The sequence below is a fragment of the Acanthaster planci genome, linkage group LG20 (genome assembly GCF_054643075.1).
Source record: "Acanthaster planci isolate LZ-2023a linkage group LG20, COTS_SCS, whole genome shotgun sequence".
NCBI lineage: Eukaryota > Metazoa > Echinodermata > Asteroidea > Valvatida > Acanthasteridae > Acanthaster > Acanthaster planci.
Window position 1 is genome coordinate 288041 of NC_141796.1, and position 24091 is coordinate 312131.

At 40.2% G+C, this 24091-nt stretch overlaps 5 protein-coding genes across 5 annotated transcripts in view; 2 read left to right on the forward strand and 3 right to left on the reverse strand.

Moving 5' to 3' along the window:
• The window catches only part of gcc1 (GRIP and coiled-coil domain containing 1), a 109261-nt gene that overhangs the window by 17406 nt on the left and 67764 nt on the right, over positions 1-24091 (forward strand). The gene's annotated exons all lie outside the window — the stretch shown is intronic.
• Positions 33-5656, reverse strand: med18 (mediator complex subunit 18). The gene is made up of 6 exons (XM_022227857.2): positions 5342-5656; positions 4393-4456; positions 3852-3974; positions 3265-3343; positions 3012-3145; positions 33-1384 (listed from the first exon to the last, which is right to left on the reverse strand). Exons 1-6 carry the CDS (start codon positions 5544-5546, stop codon positions 1360-1362), a joined length of 630 nt encoding a protein of 209 aa, XP_022083549.1. The 5' UTR covers positions 5547-5656; the 3' UTR covers positions 33-1359.
• On the forward strand, positions 5649-10208 carry lipt1 (lipoyltransferase 1). Its single transcript, XM_022227855.2, has 9 exons — positions 5649-6277; positions 6551-6612; positions 6988-7162; positions 7269-7427; positions 8060-8167; positions 8598-8744; positions 8969-9037; positions 9385-9556; positions 9738-10208. The coding sequence occupies exons 1-9, from the start codon at positions 6128-6130 to the stop codon at positions 9863-9865; spliced, it is 1170 nt and encodes a 389-aa protein (XP_022083547.1). The 5' UTR covers positions 5649-6127; the 3' UTR covers positions 9866-10208.
• On the reverse strand, positions 8761-14504 carry sepsecs (Sep (O-phosphoserine) tRNA:Sec (selenocysteine) tRNA synthase). The gene is made up of 6 exons (XM_022227853.2): positions 14410-14504; positions 14039-14177; positions 13149-13324; positions 12492-12610; positions 11287-12109; positions 8761-11002 (listed from the first exon to the last, which is right to left on the reverse strand). The coding sequence occupies exons 2-6, from the start codon at positions 14129-14131 to the stop codon at positions 10720-10722; spliced, it is 1494 nt and encodes a 497-aa protein (XP_022083545.2). The 5' UTR covers positions 14132-14177; positions 14410-14504; the 3' UTR covers positions 8761-10719.
• LOC110975401 (uncharacterized) overlaps positions 18865-24091 on the reverse strand; it is a 38282-nt gene continuing 33055 nt past the window's right edge. The window contains exon 3 of the mRNA XM_022227858.2: positions 18865-22571. Coding sequence (XP_022083550.1) covers positions 22393-22571 — 179 coding nt within the window. The 3' untranslated portion in view covers positions 18865-22392. The remainder of the gene's footprint in view (positions 22572-24091) is intronic.

Consider the following 24091-nt stretch of genomic DNA (forward strand, 5'->3'; position numbering starts at 1 on the left):
GTATTCACATAATTCAATTATACCTGACCAAATTAAACTGACCACCAAGAATTAGACAAACTGTCATTTACTTTCAACTTGCCATGATGAACTTCTACAAAGCCATTCTTTCTAATCACTTCAGTGTCTTGAAAATCATTAGACATACAATAATACACCGTGATGTCAGATTTTTTTATAGACATGCTTAACTGAAACCGAAAGTAATTTGGAAACTTAAATAAAATATACATGTACAGGAAATACACAAGCTCGAAATCAGTTTCACTCATCGGATAAAATAGCAACAAAGGCTTCCTCCAAACCACCGTACTTTCCTTTCCTTCATAAGAGCTTTACTATTAATACTACATTCATATTACTGCAAATAAATTTATTCTAATAAGAGCAAAACAATGAATCCACAAGTTACTCTGTCATCCATCCTCATAGCCCCTACAATCTAACTGTGAATTACATGTAGCATCATCATATTGCTTCTTAATGGGTAGTACCTGGGTGGGATTAGGGGCGGAGTTTGGTTGGGGATGAGGGAAGAGTTACGCCCAAACCAGGTAATTTTACTTCCACAGTCCAACAATGCTTGTCTATTATTTCATTTCAATGCTTTAAGACACTGGCAAGGGGGGCTCATACCACATCCCCTCCCCAAAAAATGACAAATACAAAGGGGAAAAAGACAGAAAAGGCAAGACAAAAGGAGTAAAGATGGATTAAAAATCACCAATTTGCTTGAAAGTACCTCAGATTTAACCCCTTTCCACGGTTAATGATTTGCCAATTGCTGCTGATGAGTGCTTTGCCCCCCCAGTATCCTGGTGATGCCCATGCTTCAAGGTGTCGATTGTTCACACTTTAGGAAAAGAGCTACATGCACCAACTGAGCAAAAAGAAGTTAGGACTCACTAATCAAAACTCTCTGTAAAGAGTAAATATTAAAGGATTTTGTATTTTAGATGATAGCTGAGAGTTTGTGAGAAAAAGATCAGATGCTAGCTTAGGAGGACCTTTCTCCACAGCGCAGCAGTCTTGGCCAACTAACTGCCAAGCTTGCCAAGTTGGTTTCATTGGTTAAAATTGATATGGTGGCAGGTAACCTGATGAATGGAAATGCACAAGTCCATCTTCCTGATGCAAAAACGTCCGTAGCACTTCCTGCTTCTTTGCCGAGTGCAACTCATGGACCCAGCCAGGGTCAGTCCTGTCATCATTTTGTTGACATCTGGACAACGGACTTTCGAAGGCTTGATCCAATCAGCCACCAACACTGTAGGACCTTGCCTGCCATCAGCAAACTCTACGACCCTTGATTCTGACCTGTGACCTACCTCTTAAGAAAGGTCAAGCCTACAGTGGAAATCATAGTTTTTCCATGCTGACCAGTCTGAAAAAAAGGGTTAAGGAACAAAGACAGTACTCATGGACAGGAATGAAACTTTAACTAGTTAGTATTGGTTAGCATTAGTACTAGTTAGGGTTAGTACTAGTAAGGGTTAGCACTAGTAAGGGTAAGTACTAGTTAGTAAACTAACTAGTTGATACATGATGATTATTATCAGGGATCATTTTGTGATTAGCCAGCCAATTGTGAAGCTTTGGCCCATGGAAGCCAATTGCTAGTGGCTGCAGCCACATCCCATGGATGTATGCGTTACTCCAAGCCATAGCCACATGATTTGGACAACTGCCTCCTCTGTATCTGTATCTATTCGCTAATGTACAAACATCTGGTACGGCTAGCCCGTACAACTTCCGCGCAATGCATGTGGTCGGACACACCATATATAGACTGCAAAGGCAGCTCTCTATTTTGCAGATGATCTTTAAATTTCTCTAACGATTGTGCACAACGCCCTTCATCAGGAAGGCTGTTCCACGCAGGAATTGTCTTGGGGTATACGGACTGTTGTTCGCACTTCTTGTTTGCTCTGATGTGAACGTAAATGAAGTACTTTACAGATTGTCTTCCAGTGGGTCTATTCTGTGATGACTTAACTTCTCCAGGATTTCTCAACAAATGTGAAATATTTCTTGGTAGCAGACCACTTGTTTCCTTGTAGATTATAGTAAGGGGAGCTTTGCTTCGTCTGATCTCAAGACTATCCCAGCCCAGTTGTAACATCCTATCAGTGACACTAGCCGTTTGGCTAGTTGTTGCATAAGAAGTGTGCAGCTCTATGCTGAACTTTCTCAACTGCATCCTTCTTTGTCTGCTGATAAGGGTTCCAAACCACATGACAATACTCAAGGAGCGAATGCACGAATACTGTACAGGCGAGTACTTTGATTTTCTTATCACAGCTGTGAACGTTTCTCCGTAGAAGGCCCAATTGTCTGTTGGCTTTGGTGACTACATGTATTTAATTGATATGCGTATTCCATGACAAGTCTGAAGTAAATTTTACTCCCAGGTAGACAAGGTGCGATACTCGGTTGATGGGATTTCTCCCAGGTAGACAAGGTGCGATACTCGGTTGATGGGATTTCTCCCAGGTAGACAAGGTGCGATACTCGGTTGATGGGATTTCTCCCAGGTAGACAAGGTGCGATACTCGGTTGATGGGATTTCTCCCTGGTAGACAAGGTGCGATACTCGGTTGATGGGATTTCTCCCAGGTAGACAAGGTGCGATACTCGGTTGATGGGATTTCTCCCAGGTAGACAAGGTGCGATACTCGGTTGATGGGATTTCTCCCAGGTAGACAAGGTGCGATACTCGGTTGATGGGATTTCCTCGGAGCAAATATTTATCAAGAAGGACCTGCGACTGTAAACAATTCTATGGATCTTGAACATGTAATGCCATGAGGGTGCACCACAGTTTAGGAACTTTCTATGCTACTCATATACATGTAACCATTTTATATTCGTTTAAATATTGACCAAATGATGAAGTCATACATATCTCATTAAATGAACGTACAATCAGATGTAATGTGGAGCTGACCCTGAGATGATTTTTTCCCCAAGGATATCTGCATCCTCAATAAAGAGATCAGAGACAAGGATACGGTCGAAGCTGCTCTGAAAATGCTCTCATGTCTTCTCCAATTCCATCCGTTCCAGAAGGAGCAATAATACTGAGTTCCACAAGATGTGATACAGAGAGGGGTTCCAAAGCGTCAAGGTTGCCTGGTGTCAAGATCTGATCCGGCAAATAAAGACAAGAGGGAGATGATGTAAACTTACTAATAGACACAGGTGGATTAAACTCTACCTCAGTAATGGTGGACGCAAGAATGTTTTCATTGTCCCGAATCTTACCTTAAAGATTTTGGAGACAGTGACCTTCATTTTTCCTTTCCTGAACATGTGACCTTTGGCAACAAATTCGTGATCTAACCTGCAAACAAGCAGAGGGAAAGGAAGCAAAAAATTGATTTAGATATTGAGAGAAAATTATCTATACATTGTACTAAGAACAGTGCTGAGACAAAACGAGGAACGAATGAACTGCTTTGATACAAAATAAGCTTACCTAAATGGATAAATGAGGTGTTCATGATATTAAGTTTAACATTTCGTTTATACCAACAGACAACAAACTAAAGAAGAAAATTCCTTAAAAGATCATAAAAGCTTTGGCAAAAGCATTGTAATTGATTGCAAACTAATTGAAGACAGGAAGAGGGTACCCTCTACCTGCCCTGAGTTGAAGTGAACCCTTTTACGCTTAAACAGCCTGGTACTAAGTCTTCCAACCAGGTTCTTGCACACGTTTGGCGTGGACGCGAAGACAACACATTCCAGAATAAATTTGTTGTGTGTGCTCAGTGTGCCGATGCGGTGAGTTCGTACCAAAGAACTATCAATTTCATTTTTTTTTGTTTCCACTCAGAGTGGATACTTGCCTGAAACCGATATCTGTCAGAAAATGAGGAAGATGTTCTGATGTCGAACAGTCGAGATAACTACGGACTGTTACAAGTCTACTCTTATCGCTTATATCCGGTTGACCAATGTAACGCAACTGCCTGAGAAAGGAAAAGAGGTTGAAACAACATCAGTTATTGGCCAAAGACAGGGCAGAAATAAAAAGAGAAAAATGGATATAAAATTTGATTCAAACTTTGGGCAATTGACAACAAATGGGAAAATATATACAAGTACTCAAGAAAGATTAATCAGCTACCTTTCAAGCTGGAATACCTGAGTCCAACAGATAAGCAAACATTGAGATTCAGTGACTTTGAAAAATTCATGTAGTACCCAGACCTGTTTTGTTGATACCGAATGGTTCTTAAGTCAGAAAGGCTGGATATTTACGTGTGATAAATGATGAAAAAAAAGTTCCTGACGAATAAGAGGTAACTTCTGCCGTCCGTAATAGTTTAACTATTCCTGTAAAACCTATTTAGCACAGACAGGCGGTAGGCTAGTTTGGTCACCTACCACGGCATGTTGGGCTGGTCTAGAGCATGTCTCGCTCGTAGTACTACAGGATTTCCTGGACCACCTTTAAAATAGAACCATTAAAGCACAGATATTATCTTGTAAGCTGATAAGCCCAAAACATAGCAGTTAAGCAGCTAGGCGGCGAATTCCTACGTTTTTGTCAAAGAAACTACGGTAGCTTTCAGTAGATGATAGCTGATTCCATTCCGTTCATGCCAATTCAACAATTAGTAACTCCTCCATTGTTTTCATGCATGTTCTGTATGTGACCTGTTTGTGTCAACTGCAACGAATGTGACCGTTAAGTCGACAGGTCCCTAATTTTGCCACCTATTGTCAAGTCTCATTGGTTTATATGGTTAGTGGCGAAATAAGAGACCGGGCAACTATACCGTCATGCATGCTATGTGACAACATTTTGTGTCCAGAAGTATGAGAATTGTTGATATTGTTACGCCCTAACTATTACATCAGTCCCAACTAGAGTTGGGCCCATCCCAACTAGAGTGCTATGGTTGGGCCCATTCCAACTGGAGTGCTATGGTTGGGCCAGCCCAACTAGAGTGCTATGGTTGGGCCCATCCCAACTACAGCACAGAGGTCCAGTGTGCATGTGCCCAGCAGTGGCAGCGTGTGCCAAAGTCTGATTGTTTACAATGTCAATGTCATAGATGAAGTGCCGTATATTACGTGAATTGTGTCTGGATAAGGTTGAGATAATTTCTTAAGTTGGACAACGATAGTTGGGCCAGCCCAACTGCAGCACTACAGATGCTATAGGCCTATTTGGGGCGTGACATACTACGCACTGCCATGACTGCCAATTTGCAATCCTGATAATGATATGCCTCAACATGCTGAACAAAACAGCTAAACGTACACTCCAAAAGGAAAACAAAAGAGTGATTGAAAGAGCATTCATTTGCTTATGGCTTTTGGTACATACTTGTCCGCAATAAATACACCAGTTCATGGTCATGGAATGTCTCCGGTGCACGATCCACGTTATCACACAGGGCTCGCAAACGATGGCGCATCGCCTCGCAAGCAGAGTCAACAACACTACCTTGAAGAACAAACTCCTGCAAACTTGGAGCGCTGCTTGAGGCTAAAGTGCTTAAATTTACGCCTGGTATTGATGAGGTCATCATTGGTATACCTTGGTGAAGATATCACAGATCTCTAGGGAATAAATGAACGCTTTATTTCTTACAATATTGAGCAGTTCAGTTCACCGCGCTCCTCTTGTTTAGTTGTGCTTTTTGACCCTTGACCTTATTTTCGAAATTATATAATAAAACTGATTAAAAAATCAGCTCAAGTTTAATTTTTTAACTACAGTTTCCTTTATAATAATTATTTCATCTTGAATATTGCATTCAAAAGTCAAAATTTCACTTTTGAGCATATTGTTGTTGGAATTTGTATCATTACCTTATTACAGTTACTGAACACTCCTGTCATGGCAGCGCCCTTGTAGTTTCTACAAGGTAACGTGCTTGATGCCGCTTCATGAAATAAGTAGGCCCTACGTGTAGTTTCTATTCTGCCTTAGTTTAACGTAATAGGATCCACTGTACATATTTATTACGTAATCTAATTGAGACATCCATTGATCCATTTGTGCTTAATTTGGAAATAACTATTGGCAAGCAGCGTTGAAACTTTGACTTGGATAGGCCTACTTCAAACTTGGAAGTTGGACTTCGAGCCGTGCACATTTGAATATCGAATGCATGTGGGTATTAATGCGATGTGTCAGCGGAGCATATTCGGAAAACTTTTCCGATGTGTCAGTCTTATCCAAGGAGAGTCGAAATGCGGGATATGTCGGAGTCGGATCTCGTACTTGTCCAGGCAATTCTGCACTGCAGTACAACAGGTCAGTGTAAATACATGTGCTTAGTCATTATGTTACATTAGCATGATAAGTCTTCTTCTGTGTCCATAAGCTGATAAGCCTTATTGCTAATACTGCAAGAGTGATTTTGTATAGTAGTATAAAGGAACTATTTCCCTTCCAATAGTGCCTTTCCACAGTTCGGACAAAATCAGCCATGCGGTATAACTATAAGCAATAAATAACTGGCTTATATAATATAATCATATTATATTGTACCATAATCATGTGTCACTGTTTTTCTGTCATTTGTAGATGGGTGTTGTCTATGAATCGGTTTCCAATGATATCTTCACCAACTTAGCATTTGAAGATTGGTAAGAACCACACATCGAGTAACAACAATCAGTCTTGCTTCCAAAGGGCAAAACTGGAGTTTTCTAAATATGTATCTATGAGGTAGTGAAGATTGTTATGGAAATAAATTAACAACGTGTCTAGTGATAAAAGCCAACCTGATCCTTACCATCCATTCCCAACTGCCAATCCCAATCTCATCCACCATCTTTCAACCCCAACTCAAACCTCCAAAAAGTTCAATGTTATACCCTTTGGAATTAAATATAACATATATGCCTCAAATTACATGTACTGTAACTATAGATTCTCCATAAATCCTTTTTTGTCAGTTAACAATTAATAGAAACCTCTTAGAAAGTAATCATTTTACGTTTGCTTTTTATCCTAAACAGGGTTTATAACAACCTGGATTTAAGTCAAACTAATCTGCTACTACTGTGGCGTAATGATCCTTGTGTTGTGATTGGTCGGCACCAGAATCCTTGGGCTGAGTGTCAACTCAGGCAGCTCTGGGGGTCAAAGGTCAAGCTAGCAAGGAGACGAAGTGGTGGCGGCACTGTTTACCATGTGAGTAGCGTTTCCATAAAGTCTGTGTCACCACAAAGCTTTGTATTTTTTTAAGCATTTTCTCTCCCTGAGTCTTAATTGTTCTCCTTTGTTCATCCATCCCCAGGATTTGGGCAATCTCAATTGCACGTTTTTCACCAATAGGAAGCATTACCTGCGAAAAGGAAACTTGGAGCTTATAACCAACGCACTCAAGTCCCGATGGCCAGGGTTGAATGTGACTGTGTCATGTCGGGACGACATTCTGCTTGACAACTTTTACAAAGTATCCTTTGTGTGCGTCGTCCATCGCAATCAGTGTACAAATCTCAAGTTGTATTTATGGTGGTGGCAATGTTGACAATAAGTGGAACTGAGGTGAATGGCTTAGTTTGACTACTTGACCTTTTTCAAACAGTCAGGCATGTGGAGCTGTGCGTTTGCCTGGGAAGAAATGGATTCAGGTTCATGTAATAAGAGCGTAGATTTCAGTTCACTTCAGCAATGCAATGGAGAGTAATTCACTCTTTGCACGCTGCCGCTGTAGGCATGCGGAACCTCAAACTGGCAGCTTGTACTATTGTGTCAGAGTTGCGTCAATGCAGCTTACTGTCAAATTGCATAATATAAGAACTAATGCAGCACCTGCAAAATTACTAAGCAACATACACATATGGCTATATTCAGTATGTAAAGCTGCCAGATCTTGGCTCTGCATGCCTATGGTGGCACCATGTAAAGAGCAAATACCTGCCCTTTCAGGTCACAGATCACATGACGCAGACTTCTGTCCTGTCCAAGACCCTGGTTGGTTTTCCAGACAAGTTTCAATTTCTGTGAATATTCAAGTGAGAAGGAAATGCATTCAGGGGAAAGTGTGTCTACCACTGTCTTGTCCCATTTCTTTAACTCTGCCAGGTGTCAGGTTCATCTTCCAAGTTGGGACGTCAGATAGCTTATCATCACTGTACTCTACTACATAGTGTGAACACGTCTGAACTCAAGTTACTCCTACACTCTGAAAAGGTGAAGGCTACAGATATTTTCCCATTGCTCAATCTTCGTCAAGCATCTTGTCCTAACAGGCATAAGAAATTTTTTCAATGAAGAAAAGGGTATAATTTAGAAAAGCATGGAAGTTATAAAGCTGGTGGAAGTTTGTTTCAGCTTTGAAGAAACAGTGGTCCTGCAGTCTTTCCAAAGATTCTCCTCATCAAGGTTATAGGAAAGAAAAACTTAGTTGAAAACTCCCATTAAACCATTCGCATGATTGATTTTGTTGGCTCATTAGATATTTGAATCAAATAGAAATATATCTCCAAATAGGTGTTACGCAGTTCTAGAAATATCAAGTTGATATTTTTTCCAGCTTTGCTCCAGGTATTTGTTCTCACTGGAGAATTTTAACCAAGCGTGGCTAAATATGTTCATGTTTCTTTTTGTTATCAACTTTTAGGAAGGAATGACCAACAGAGCCACCAAGAGTGTACAATCTGCAGTCAAGAATCTATCCAATATTGATGCAACTATAAGATACTCAACCCTGGTCAAAGTCATAGCTGAGAAATTCTACTCACAGTACCATCCATTACATGAAAAAAAGGCATGTATCACAGAAATCGTTGCAAAAACCTTTAATCCTACATTCCTTATTGGAATAAAAATTGAATACAATATTCAAAGTAATATCAAACCTCAATATAATAAACCAATAAAAGTTGACGTCTTTTCTTGCATATTTCCTTGCATATTCACGCAAATCAGACTTTTTTTCTGTAGATACATTTGGCTAATCAGTTTAATGATATTTCCTTATACTTTTGTCAGGTTTACCCAGTCGATCCATCTTCTGAACTAGATTGGCCTGGAGTTCTTTCAAGCAGAGAAGAACTTACTGTGAGTTCCATAGCCTTCCAATTTGCATATTAAAGTACAGGCAAATAATGTACAGTAAAAAGTACGAAAATCCAGGATTTTGTCAGCATTCAAGGTGAATTAGGAATGAACTAAAACCTTAGTATCATGAGCTAGCAGTGTATTCAATCGACTGTCAAGCACCCACTGATTTCTGACAGATTACAGAATTAAAGTTGTACTAAATTTTTTATCACACTGTTAATCCTTTTTTAAATTTTCAGTTTTATACCCTGCACTTGATTTTTGAGAGTTCTGCAAACATGAAATTCCCATGTAACTTCCAATAGACAAATGTTTCCTTTGAAAAACCTCGATTCTTTCAACAGAGTTGGGACTGGCTGTATGGGAAAACACCACAGTTCAGCGTAAAAAGATCCCATGATGAGGTGTCCGTGTTAGTCCATGTGAACCATGCCCACATATCAGGAGTGATCTTACAAGCACCACATGGTTGGCTGGATACAAGACTTATACAGGAGTTGACGGAACGCTTAGCAGGTAACATTACCAACTCTACGCACCCCCAATCTGTCAAAATCGTAGAGCCTTATAACAAGATTGAAAGACATAAAACCAAGTCTCTATTGACACATAACCTTGTACTTGGCCAATAAAAAGACATTGGTCTTTGCCCAAATTGTTTTTGATTCTTTTTTTTTTTTGCTTCTGACCAATGCAGGACAAAAATTCTGGCCAGCAGATGTAGCCCAAATCACTGGCACTTTCCTGACATCAATCAGCGCTGACCCAAATACAAGACAGAGGCTCCATCTTGTCTGTAATCTTTTGCAAGAAACGATGTCTTGAGCAGCTATACTGAATAAGCTCTGATAGTCTAATAAACTGACAAAAAACATGGGACGCAAAAGCAATATTTCATGGTATTTTTCATTATTTCCAATATGACAAGTATTAAGTATCATTTACAAATCATCCAATTTATGTCTGAAGCTTCTTTAAATGAACCGTGACAAAATAGGAGATTATCATATTAAAACCTTTCATTATGTTGGTGAGCTGACATGTAACATGATTGTGATGAGACTACTGTATGTGAGCGTACAAGGATAGATGTCTTAGTAGAACCATTTTCTGTCATTCTCAGTATTGCAGTAATAAAGCTTGGTTTTTATAAAACCATCGAACGCTTCATCTTGACTGACTGGCATTCCTTTGAGTCTGTACTTCGAATCCAGTTTACTCCAGTTCAAGTTAACAACTGAAAAACATCATATAATGACAAAACTGTAATTACAAGACCAATTTCGGTGTTGCCTTGACAAAAACCTCTTGGTAAGCGTACATTTTGAAAGAAAGCATATTACATTCAGTTTGACACTTACTTTCGCATACCTAACTCCTTAAAATATTCCTGGAACATCCTAAGGGTTGTAGTAATTGTTTTGTCACATTTGAGTAGATGAGTTGTAGTACATGAACAATGTAGACATGTAGTATATTATGTAAATTACGTACTCCATTACAACTCTTCATTTGAGCATATCTCTCTTGCTTTGAAAAACCTCTCCAGAAATTGACTCCGTCCTCTCCACATCTCTCTGATTGCATTTGTTGCATATTAAGATAAAATCTTCAATGAACTTGAAATAATTTTTTAACTTCATTTCAATTTGCCTGGAAGCTTTTAGGACATCCTTCCATCAAGCATGATTCATGTCTCCAGATCCTTCAACCTTTGTCTTCATGTCCTCAGACCCTTCGACCTTGGTCTTCATGTCCTCAGACCCTTCAACCTTGGTCTTCTTGTCTTGTTTCTTCGATAACACTTTGTCCAGCCGCTTGACAAACAAATCCACATCTTCTTTAGTAATCCCAATGGCTGCAGCTACTGTCAGGTAACCAGTAGGGTAATCATTGCAGTGTGAGCCATAGCCAGTGAAATCATAGCCACCGATGGTCTTAGTGACACCCCTTGGAACCACTCTACAAAGCAAAAGACAAACAAAATGTGAACACGATGCCAACACAGTATGTAAATAGTTGTGTTTTGCTTTTAAGGAGAGGTCATTGTCTTCCCTATTGTTCCTACAGTATAAAAACTCTCATAAACTGAGCACAGGCAGTTACTCCCGATGACAATGGACGGATCACCGAGGACCAGCAAATGGAATATCCTGAATCAGGAATATCATACTTCTTCACATGAACAAAATGTAAATTATGAACTTTAAATATTGTTCAATAGCTTTTTAACAATTGGCACTTGCCTTGCTCCTGAAACATTTCTCTTGAACAGCATTGATCCCACCTCTGACACCTCCTTCCTATCATCCTCTAACTGTAGACCCAAGGTCATTGCCATGGAGATAGGATTATGGGGCATTCTCAGCAACCGCTCCCCATGTCCTTCTGCAACCGTCTTGAGTTCATCCTGGAGATAAGAGTACATCTCCTTTCGCTCCTTGAGAAGTTTCTTATAACCCTCGGCTCCGAGGGAAAGAAATGTGATAAAGAGGTCGATGGTGGGTGATGCAGATGCACGGCCAGGAAATGTCTGAGCAATCTTGTCCACAAATTTCTCATCAGTTCCAGCAATGATGGACCCACCAACAGGAACAAGGAAGTTTTTGTCTGTACTTTGGACAAAAGCATCCACTCTACCCACACGTGCTGCTTGCTGAATTAGATGCATACATTTTGAAGACTGCACACCATAAGCATTGTTAACGACGTGTCCCACACCACTGTCTTTGCATAATTTTGCAATTTCTTCTAATCGATCGGGGACTCTTGGTGCAAAGCAAGATGTTGTTGAGAACACACACAGGATGTTCTCTGCTCCACGTTCCTGGATTTGCCGTTCAATCTCCCGAACATCTGTCCTCAATTCGTCACCTTCCAGGCAATTCTCAATGATGATTGGCTGGAGTCCAGCTGTGAGTATAGACTTGAAACAAGTCTTCTGGTCGATGCGAGTCCAGATGATATACTTGGCACTGGGACGAAGTTGACGAAGAGCAAGGAAACAAAGAACAAGACTCATTCCAGTAGCCAGAGGAACGACAAAACATGCAGCCGTAGAACGAACACCTGATGCCGGAAAAAAGTCCCAATTAAAAATCTATCAACCCATTATGGCAACTCTACTGGGTATTCACAAGCCAAAGAACTTTGGATTAAAAATGACTCATTCACTCAATCTACTACCCTTGTGATCAGATTCAAATCCCATCTTGGACTACAACAGACCAGTTCTGCAGTTCCTATCTGCTCCTGAAACCTACAACTTCACTGTTTTCTACGAGTGTCTCAAAATGTGTGAGCTTCAGTGTATGCTCGTGTTAATGAGAATTCTATTTTACATGACATTCTGGAGATGCGGATGTATGCAACAGTACATCTAGACAGAACAGCAAGCAAGTTTGCAGGAACACAGGACATGAAACAAGGTGCATGAAAGAACAACTTTTACCTGCCATTTTCATAGCGTCAAGTGCCATAGCATTGGTCAGTTTCATGATAATGCTGGATCCGGCAGCCTTGGGCTGAATGGCCGCAATATCCCCTGACCGGCCAATCCCGTGACCTAGTCTGAAACAAGATGACCAAAATACAAAAACTCCTTGTAATTGGAGCCAAACAGGTGATTCTAAGTCATAAGAGAATTAATGTGCTTGGATTGACTGCAACCTGGTTGAAAACAAGCTTGAGTAGCATTTCATTTTCTTGAAAGAGCTTGTGAAACAAGAATTCTACAAATAAACAACCCTGTTCTCAGGGTGACTCTGGAGGCAATTGTAATAAACAGTCTTGCTTATGGACACATAACCACAATTAAAATATTGAGGCATGCTTCACATTGTTGAGCTCCAGATCTTGCACACTTCAGATCAGTCATCACAGCAAGGGCGGTTCAGCAAAGTTCAAAGTTCAATGAGAACTATTGGTAGCTGACCATTTCAACCTTAAGATTTATCCATAGCTTTTCTGTGGACAAGGCAAATGAGTGTTGCATACATATAATGCATGTGTTTGCCTGCATCCTGGATCTTTGTGAACATTCTTCCACAGTAGTCCATGTTAATCTCAACCCTCTCATCCTCCCTTCACAACCTGGAGACACGCCCACCTGAAGTGTCGCCTAGCAACCAGGGAGGATGCAATTCTTGCCTCTCGCTCACCAACGCCACAGTTTGCCATGAAGTTATTACTATCCATTGCACTCAGTTCTTGCAGGAGTAGTTCAATGGTCGCATCATCCCAACCATCTTCTGGCCACTTCCGATGCTCCAGGAGGTTCCGTATCTGCGGCAAATGAACAGCGCCCTCTACACTTTTAAAATGTGCACTGAAAGCTAAAAGGGCTGAGAAAAATCTGGGTTTGTGGGCATCAAAAGTTAGGATGGGATGTTTACAAGTTTAAATGAAAAGAGTTCCAAATCTGATTATGGATTTACCCAAATGTTTGAATGGAACCGCCCCTTTTAGAGCTTTGACGTTTTGATTGACGCAGTCTGGCATTCATTTTAATTGTAAACTACGCCTGTAAAATGTAATCTGATTTTGGGAACACTTTAGGTCAAAGTTTGTGTCAACTATTTACATTGTACGGATCATATAATTATGCATGTATGAAAACACCAAGGTAGGCTCCGTGTATCAAAATGATGATTACAATTGAATATAAACACGATCAATAATTGCTTGCTGGTGACTAAAGTTTGGGTCAAAATTACATGAGGCCAATATGAGGAATTATTTGACAGGACAAGTTCTTATATTGTTGCTTGCACTATTGTTACACCTGACACCAGTCAGATGTAACAAGTCACATGCATACAGGCACAAAACACTGTGATATGTCACATGTCTGACCACGCTGATTTATTTTTCAAACTAGGGCCTACACCCTATGACATGTAGGATCACACTTGAGGTAAAATGCCCTATGTAGTCAAACTTGAGTTGCATGAAGCCTGTAATCATGGTAAAGTGGGAGTAGGCCAAGGCCTACTTTACCTTCTTCTCATGTGCCCGTCTGGCTTCTCGACCCTGCTGCACGTAGGTGACTGGAATCAATTTCTCACACAGTGCATGAATATCTGCATTCATGATTGAAACTACATATAGGGCCTATTCATCCTAAATGCAAGACAACCTGTAGGTGTAAATACATCGACATAAAGAGATTAATACACGGTCGTGACTCAGCGATTTAGGCCTAATAAAAAGTTAATCTGGCAAGTAGCATGATGCATTGCAAAATGATCATTCATCGATGACGGGGCCACGGGTAACTAACTAGCTAGGCCGATGGCATAACATAAAATTACAAAAAATCCTCAGAGGCTCTGAGCGTTTAGATATTAACATTCAGATTTAGGGCTTACCTTAAGAAATATGTTTCTGTGCAAAAACAAGCAGTACCAAGCAGTGCATCGGGAGAACACCCCGTGCGAAACGTGATTGATGGCGCCACCACGAGTGCCTGTAAAATAGAAAGTTTAGACAAGTAGACGACTGTTTTCTGTCTACATAACTGTAAAGACGAAAAAATTGAACAGCGCCCTCTGTTGCTTCTTTTCATATTCCTATCAAGATACTAAGCGGCTTTATTCTGCTTTCCAGCTGAACAGAAACCGACTTACTCATCAAATTTGTTTATTGTTTATCGATAGCAGAATACCCCCAGCACATTCCAGCTAAGCTTGTCCAGTCGACCGGAAATGAATTCCGAGAATAGTTTGGGAGTTTACACAAAACTATCAAAGCCATGCCGCGCCACCCTCCAACGGAAATCCTATTTTAAAAAATAATAATTAGGCCCTAGCACCTACAAAAAGGAGAGAATTCGTACCCACAGCATAACTGTCCAGGACTTGCACCCCAGCTCCAGGCATTCTATACAGATCGCTATTCTAGGATCGCTAGATAGACGAGATTTTTCCCGTGCTGGAGTGTGTAGCCTTGAGAGAGGGTAACAGATAGTGTGAGGAATTTTAATGGAGAGAGTGAAGCGATAGTAGTTGCCGTGACAATCAATGGACGAAGCAATTACTTTCCTTTGCGTATCTTCTATAGAGGCGGGGTGAAGTTTCCTTATTATCCTCATAAAAAGTGCTATGATTTCTCGTTTGCACAACCACCACTTTTCATTAAGTTACTACTGTCTAAATAGAGTTTTTATTATTTGTCAGCTCCAAAAATCTTACAACATGCAGACAAATCATCAAACAAAAGAAAGGAAACATTTATCGACCTGGCAGTCGACGGATAGTCTTCAACTGGATCACACGGTAGCAAAGACACCAATTTAATATAACGAATGGTTGCAGAAGAAGAAATGTACACATACTGCGTGTAATGTACCGCCCACTGTGACTTCAATATGCGCCCTCCTTTATATCTAAACACTGCGCTTCTAATAAAAATCGTGCAAGGTTCTTTGGCTCAGTGCCAATTATGAAATAAATGACAATATTATAATTATTATGATCATCAGTGGCGCACAAATACGGAAGTTTGGCTTGACTAATGATGCGAGTATTAATCTTCATTCTAGGAGTGAAGTCAATTTCTCTTCATTGTGATCGCGGAAGATAGGGGTAGGAGAAAATTAATGGTCAGAAAGGCCGAACGGATATGTAGGCCAAACGGGTATGTAGGGCGAACGTCCAGTGAATTGAAATAATGGCTACTGTGAACAAGACTCTAACCCTTCTATGGATTATATCAGCGGCTTCGCCTAACACTGACTGCGTGCGCGAACGTAGAAACTGACTTTATTTTGTGTTCGGATTAGAGATAATGGTTAGCAAGGCAATTCTCCATCAAGTTCAGGCTAGAGAAGGACTCAAGTTCCTTTTGTTTTCCTTCTCAAGTTTGGAATCACTCCACATCGTCTCAGTCCCAACTGGTGTCGTCTGTGTACCGAGCACTGCTTAAATTAACTATCTGGGGATTGCTTGTAATGGAGTCTGTTTTCATCAGTACTGACTGTAGCCGAAATTTAAACTTGACGTACAACGTTTGTGGGGAATTTTTTTCATTCTAAAATCAACCAGGGAAATACGCTACATTCCACACAATTCAATGACTGTTTCATTTTCCCGTTGCAATGTTGAAGTGACCCGCAATATATTTTCTTGGCAGATTCGAATCACATCAACAGAAACATCAGGAAATTTACATTATGATCTCGCATATGCTCAATCACGTATCACAAGTCCTTCCACACAGACGTTGTTGTAGCGTGAGGTATTAAAACTTATGTTGTTCAATACGGACCCAGAATTAATAATCTCATTTAATCAAATGGTATAATGTGACGTCACAGCTAATCATACTGAGTGATATTGACAACAGAATATGACGTCATAACAATGCGTATGCTTTCCTTAGGTCAGTTCAAGGTGATTTTTGATTATTTGGTTTTGCTTGATTGATTTGAAGATAGCGTTGCTTCATGGGCCTTATGGGAGGGGCGAAATTAACGCGGGTATATTCCATTTCAGCTAAATGAAACGTCGAAATGTGAGCTTTGTATGATATTGGAACAGTTGGAACTCTTCTTTTGGAAAGTTAGATTAAAATAACTTTTTGCCTCGGGGGAAGAACAACTGGAATACAATTATTAGTACTTGTCAAAGGTGTTTTTTCCGTACAAAAATGAATCTTCTCCTGAGCTTGTTTATGAGGGGACAACCGCATTGTAAAATGTGAAAAAAATTTACAGAAATAGGAAATAGAGTGAAATGAAGAGAGCGTCGAATGATGTTTATTTTTCACGGGTGTGGGAAATAATAAACGGGTAAGAAATATATCAAGTTTTATTGTGACACGTCTCAGTTTACAGTGACTTTGAAATATGACACATTTCGTGTAAATCAAGGGATCCTAATTCCAAATGTGGGATTTATTTTGGATTCAGACCCGGTGAATGGCATGCCCTAGACACAGAAAACTCATAAAATAGGAACTAAACAAAATTGGTCGGTTGTTTAACATGTCATCATGGACCTTGAAATTGCCTGAAGATGAAGTTGTATAAATTTCAAAGTTAGAAGATATTTGTGTAACGGTGTATAGGCTTACGTATACATGTGCTTCCCTTTTTGAAAAAGATGCAGTATGGAACGCCAAACAAAACAGGTTTCACCCAGTCTGGATACTTTTACATCGTGAAGGCGTTAATTCATTAGGTGAAATAAACTAAAGAGGTTTGTGGTAGAACCATGGATATATCTCTTTTTGAGCATGCAAAAGAACCGGTGAAAAGAACCAGTGGTACTCAACGTTTCGGACAGTATGCTCTGACCGTCGTCTCTGTGGTATGGAGATAATTTTAAACGTAGGTATCTGGCGTGGGCGTGGCAGCAGTATCAGTTGAGGGAATAGAACTCTTCGATAAAAATGGATGCGTGTAATGGCGTGTAAAACAAACAAACCTGATTTTTTTTTTGAAAAATCTGACGGATTGAAAGAGGGAACTAAAATATTGATGAAGTTATGAAAACCAATGAAGTGAAAGGCCGGAGACAGTCCATATGTAAATTACATTATTTGGCTCACAGAAGAATAAATATATTTTCTCGCTCTGTAGTACTCTAGGAGATTTGGCACAACTCATGACTCTGAGGCAAGGCATGCGTGTTATCCATATTAGTTTTTCGTAAAGGGGTTGCATGCGTACTTGCGTGTATTACAGCGCCGGAGGAAACAATAAAAACAGATGCTTGCAATCAGAGTCCGCCTTGGAGAGACAAAAATAAAATGATGCAATATGGTATCCGGAAAACGGATGCAATATCTTCACAGCCCACGCGGTGGTCATCTTCAGCTTGTCCAATCCCCCGGGGTAGATGACAAAATGTCACTAGATGAGAGGAAACTTGCCCACTGCAACTTCAAATTGTCGGAAGTTCAGCAACTTTACTTGTTTGCTGAAAACAAGTTACATTAAAGGACATTTTATCAAGAAATCTAGCCAGTTTAAACCTATTTTGAAATTCCGACGCTATAGTAGTAGCCGTGTTCACGATCGACGCTTAATTCTGATGGGTGTGTCCAATTAAATCTATAGAATTGTTCGGTTACATAAACTTGAACAGGGCAGGTAACCAATCTGGAGCCTTTTTAATCTACCTAGCGTGCCAAGATAGACGCGGAAATCATTCTGTCTGGTCATTCTGGTACTAATAGTTCCCTCTCATTCCACCTTTCCCTTCCAATGGTCAGTTTATATCCGGACAACCGGACATCTCTGTCAAGTATATCCTACTGTCACCGGACACTGCGGGTGTTTTAAGCCTAAATACCGGACAATTAAAAGCACCGATATCCTTGCTGCTTCAGGAAAGTGGCTGGAGTTTAAATCAACAATTTAAATTGTCGTCATTCACCAAGTTGTGTAAAGGAACAAGATTACAATCCGTTCGACATGATTGTTAATTTTTTAGATTGATCGAACACAATGTTTGGATTTCATGCGGCGCAACCTGGGACACGCACGCTTACCATAATCGACCGCCCGACATACTAACCAAAGTCTTCAATCTCAGGATGAAAGGCGTTCTGATGTTTGTAATTCATCGGAATCTTACTCGGAGGAGGCTGACATCATTTGAAGAAACGAGGCCGAATGACGTTGAGATCGAAACGATCGAAATGTCAGGTTCGGCATAGGCGACCCAAACTCGAAGCAACTGCTTGCAGCTGCGGTAATCTTTTTCTGTAGATACCGTACAGGGAGACGGATCAACAGACTAGTAGGGACAAACAAACAAACATAGTTTAGCACTCACAGTGGGCAGACAAAATAAAATGGTAGGCAACACAAGTCCAAGTTCAAATTATTTCAGATGCTAAGTGTTTTATTTTTCTAACAATATTACTATATTCTTCTGCACAAATGCCTTGATTTCTTTTTGAAGTACTTGGCATAACGACTGAATTGTTTATAAGCAGTCAACTTGGCTTTCATGAAGTCGTAATGGCTGTCATTGTCACAAGTCGGCCTAAACAGCGTCACAAACTTAAACAGCCTCATAATAGTAAGGCTGAACTCTTTTGATTATTTGCGACTTTTGCCGATTTTTCATGACAGTCTGAGTCTACATTATACAATCTATAAGGAGAGCTCTACCAATTCAAGTCATTTACTTTCTACAACCCAATCTTTCAATGCACTTGATGGCTTGCCTAGAGGCAGTGCTCACTTAACCACTTCAGCAAATTTACGTACCGGTATTGGACAGCGAAAACGTTGGCTTTTTTTTCTCGACCGAAAAAGGAAAAAGAGAACAGAATTACTAGGTCAATAGGCGTGCCGTTTCAACTGTTGAGCTGCCAGCGACCATTTCAAAGCACAAGCTGACGCGGATAGATTGAAACGAGAGACACTGAAGAATTTGACCACACATCATTGGCGGAATTGCACTTTTAAAGACCGACAATTTTCTAGGGAAAATTGTCCCGGAACACCCCAGATCAATCGGGCGAGTCGGTGAAAGTGCACCGCTCGTAAGACACGGCAGGACGCCGGCTGCCAAGATCGGATGGCACGGACATGTCGAAATTAATGCAATTTGCTATAGTTAAACGTGTTAGCCGGCTCTGCCCTGCCAGAGAAAACCTCCACGACGGAACTGTTTACAGTCACAACCGCCCAGACTTGATTCCGCAAGGTACGTCCCTATGCATGCAAACTGTGCATCATCATTTAACCGGTTTTGGTTTTCGAGCCATTTGTCGATATGGCACAGGTCGTGCATTTTTTCTCTCGCTTCTTTTTATCCATCGACAGTCCTCCGTGACATCATCAGTGACAGCCAAGCTCCAAGCATCTTTCGATATTCGTTACAAAGGTAATTCCATTAAGGTATTGAGTTTCCACAATGCGACTCGTTTGCAAATAGACATAGCTGTTTTCTTCGCTGTTTGGGGATTATTCTAAGTTCATGAAGACGGTCCAGTCGACTCTCTCAAAGGTCTACATGGCAGTGTCTATCAACCCTAGCCAACGGTAGACCCTAAAGTAACCTTGCCTGACGGTACGACGCACAAAACGGGACGCCGTACTTTAGAGCTCAAGTATCTAAGAGAAATAAGAGAAACCAACATTTTGGCGCCAAATGTGCGGCATCGATATATGTGCCTACACTGTCTCGCTTAAATTGGTCGGTCTGCCTTGCAAACTAAATGAATAATTTTACAACTACAGCATGTTTTTCTTCAATAATTTGGCAGACAGTTGTACCACGAGTTCTTTTCTGTTGGCATACTATATAGCGAAAACACAGTCAGTACTATTTTACTTGGCGTCATGTGTCATTGAATCCATTTTCAAATACATGTAGTCAGTCAACATTTTCAAAAGTAAAAGTAAACAACTCTAGATATTTCTCATTGTGCAAAGTGCTCATTCCGTTTCCTATGCACACAATATCAGTGACGTTATAATGGACCAAGACTGTGTCCCAATATGTTACGGCTATGTCTGTGTGTATAACATGCAAGTCTGTGGAAGCCATACGCCCAACCGCAGACTCGTGCTAAGTCTATTATACTTCTGGCCATAAACTAAAAAACTGAGCCATAACGCATCAAGCACAATCATGCAGTGCGCTGTTGAACTAGTAGTTTTAGTATGCATTATAGTGCGACTGTTAATGTTTTCATAAAACATACCTCACACAGGTGGGCAAGATACCTGGGGAAATCCAGATAAACTGTTTCATTTTCGAAATAAGGGTTGGAATGACCTCTAAAACCTGGGTGATTTGATATAGACCAACAAATCAATTCCAAACTTCTCATTGTTTGGGCTGGAACTGCTCTTTTCTCAAACGTGCACACAAAAGCCGGTCTAGTAAAACAAAACTAAATCCACAAGCAAACATAGCGGAAAGATCAAAACATTTCGTGAGTGGATATTTATCTGGCGTTTTTCTGTGTTTTGGAATGATCAATTAAAACACCAGTAAACATCCCGAACAAATGCACCGCAAGATTGATAACTCTCTGGCGGTAGGCCTAAGTGGAGCAGCAGAAATACAAAGGAAGAGATAAATAAAATATAACAACCGATCACATCAGTCCATATAATAATAATGATAATTATAATTTTTACATGATCCTGCAGATAAAACGAACATATAATATATCAGATTTTGGCGTTAATGTATTTACAATATTAATAATAAAACAACGACTGTTTACTGTCAGATGTCCTCGTCGCTTACCCACATGCCATTTTATACATGAATACATTATTCTTATAGTGACTGTCTTTCTTTTGGGGATGATCTAAGTGAGCGCTAATTGGTTTTTATTGTCAAGAAAGGCCAAGTGAAATTAGTGCAAAGTCACAGAGAGCAAACAATGGAACCGATAATGGGCTTTGCGTGCGTACATCGTAATGACGTGATGTTCCCTTGTTAGCAACCCACCCAATCTCCAATGCCAAACATTTCTGGACGAAGCATTCTGCAATCAAACCTTCAGAAATAAATTCGAAGACTGTGAACACTGAATTCCCGCAACACAGCATTTGGGTAAAATTGAAACCCGGTTTTTCAAGTTGGTTCCAAAAAGCAAGACTTGGTATTTCGGTTGAACGCTCCTGCATTACGCCAAAGCTTCACACAAAATAATTCATTCGTGCAGCGTGATTGGTCTTACACTTTAGACTATTGAGGTATAAATCAAAACGTGACGAGGATTCCAAGTTACTCTTCACGAATCATGCTCAAACTTACTACAAAATAGCTGAAAGCGTCAGGACAATGCATAAGCTAAAAATATACGTTCACATTCTGCTTTGGAAAAAATAGAGCAAGCTTCAATATGTTTCCTTGGAAACGACACTCCGTGCACTATATACATAAATAGCGAATTCAAAGCGCCCGTGAATCTCACATAAACTTTCTATCATTTCTTCTTGGTCAATATGACAACTTAAGAATAAATAACAAGAAAATATTTATTTTTTTATATATGGTGGCTGATAATGGCCAGCTTGTTTACCTTGAGGTAATTTCAGGCTCTCCGACAGAAAGAATACGTGGCCCAATCAATTTCCGGTTTGTGCGTGTGTTGTAATCGTAAAAGACACGCGCACTCTTGGTGTCGTAGCAACTGTTACTGGGATAAAAATCGTTTTGTCGTGGTTTCTGAAACCCCTTCCGAGCAAAGTTTCAACTGGAAAATCACTTCAAGACAAAAGAATATCAGATTCATGAACAGTCATTTCCAATAAGCACTCTAAACCTGTATAATCATGCGCATTCTTTCCTCATCCAGCTCTCCTTTTTAAAAGAAACAAGACAAAATGTCCTTGTAGTTTTCCTGGTGCAGCCGTTGACTCGATGTGGTTAACCTAGGCGTTCCATGTTTTCTCGCATGTCTTCGGGTAAACTGATAATCTGGTTGTTCTCATCAAGAACACCCATGGCTCGTAGGTCCTGTAGTTTCTGCCTTGCCTCCGATCGTTGCTGGGCTTCCGCTCGAAGGTGGCTGACCAACCGCTGGAAAGCAGACAACGATGAACCGTCTGGAAAACACAATAACAAGAAAAATCCAAACATTAAGTGGACTTTTCCAAAAGAATCGGACATGCTAAAACTACTGGCTAGACTTGTTTTTATATTCCTCACTGAGAAAGTGATAAATCTGAAGGTTGTTCACTTGTATTAGCATCTAAAAATAGATTATACTGTGTTGGATAACTCTGTTCGCGAGATAAATTTGTAGAGGGGAATAATCTTAAAATAGTCTCAGAAGAAGGTCTTTAAGAGGAGAGTGCTACTGACATGAACGGCCAGATGGCTGAATTCCAGCCGGCTCACCACTTTCACAAATTGTTGACAGAAATAGCGCCAAGTATCCGGGTTATGCTACTGGTCTAATTAGAGAAGGAAAAAAATTGGTTATTTGAGTGTGAGCGCTATAGCGTCATTTGCGTCATAACTTATGATCCAACCAATGTGTTCCAAAAAAGTCGAAGGAGGACTAGTTCAAGTTTATGACTGCTCCAGCGGCAGAGTTATAATTTTTGAAAATATTTTTCATCGACGGTTGATTGAATAGCGAGAGTGCACGAAAGTCTGATTTTTTTTCTCTGATCATTTTCTTGGCGTATAAAGGCAAGACCTTTTCGTTGATGTGCCTCAACAGGGACCAAAAAGTGCAGTTTCCTTCTCTGTAGGACCAGGCAACATTGTTGTCTAAAAAGTAAATGGCTTCAATTCTTTATAAATTTTTGGTGTGGTTGTTGAAGATTTTTGTATGTATTCTTAATGTTTTAGGAACTGAAATTTACCAAGTAAGACTGAATATAAGGATTTTGCGAGGTCGTTTTCATGATTTTAAGAGAATGGCTTCACGAACAATAATGCCTCGTATGGTGTTCAACCTTCCGCGGTATTCGTAAACATGTTTTACGACCCAATAAATGTTGGCCGGCCTACAGTCCCCTCCCCGCCCGCCCGCCCTCCATCCGGTCTGCTACTTACCTTGAACTACGCGTTGGTAAATATTTTAATTTCTAATACATGTAATAAAATGTGTAGAGGATTTTGAGGAATTCGACACAATAAACGAGAGAAGCTTTAGAGTCGCTTCTAAACGCTGTCGCCAAATTTGACGAACGTGCGTCTGGCGCCCCGGATATTACCGTCTGATTTTCACTTGAAGATTGATTGCTGAATCGCCAAGACCATACAAGCGACTGCAACTAGCCTCAAAATCGTAGCTGTGGTTAGTAAAAGAGTTCGTAACAGAAAAGATATGTGGCCCATAATCACCTGGAAAATTTTGAACAGCAGCTACTGGTGACAAAAATACAAAACTTAATAATCATGAAAGTGAATGGAAAAACCAATAAGACCGTCACACTGTACAAAAATATATAGAGTTATCTTGCGTGACTGGATTTTAATGAGCTAATTATTGACTGGCAGACTGATAGAAGATCCTCGCAAAAACAAAGCTGTTATCGCTTAGTGTATACAGATCAATAAACCGCACGGTGTAATGAAGAACAGCTTTCAAAAGAAATATGACACCATTATA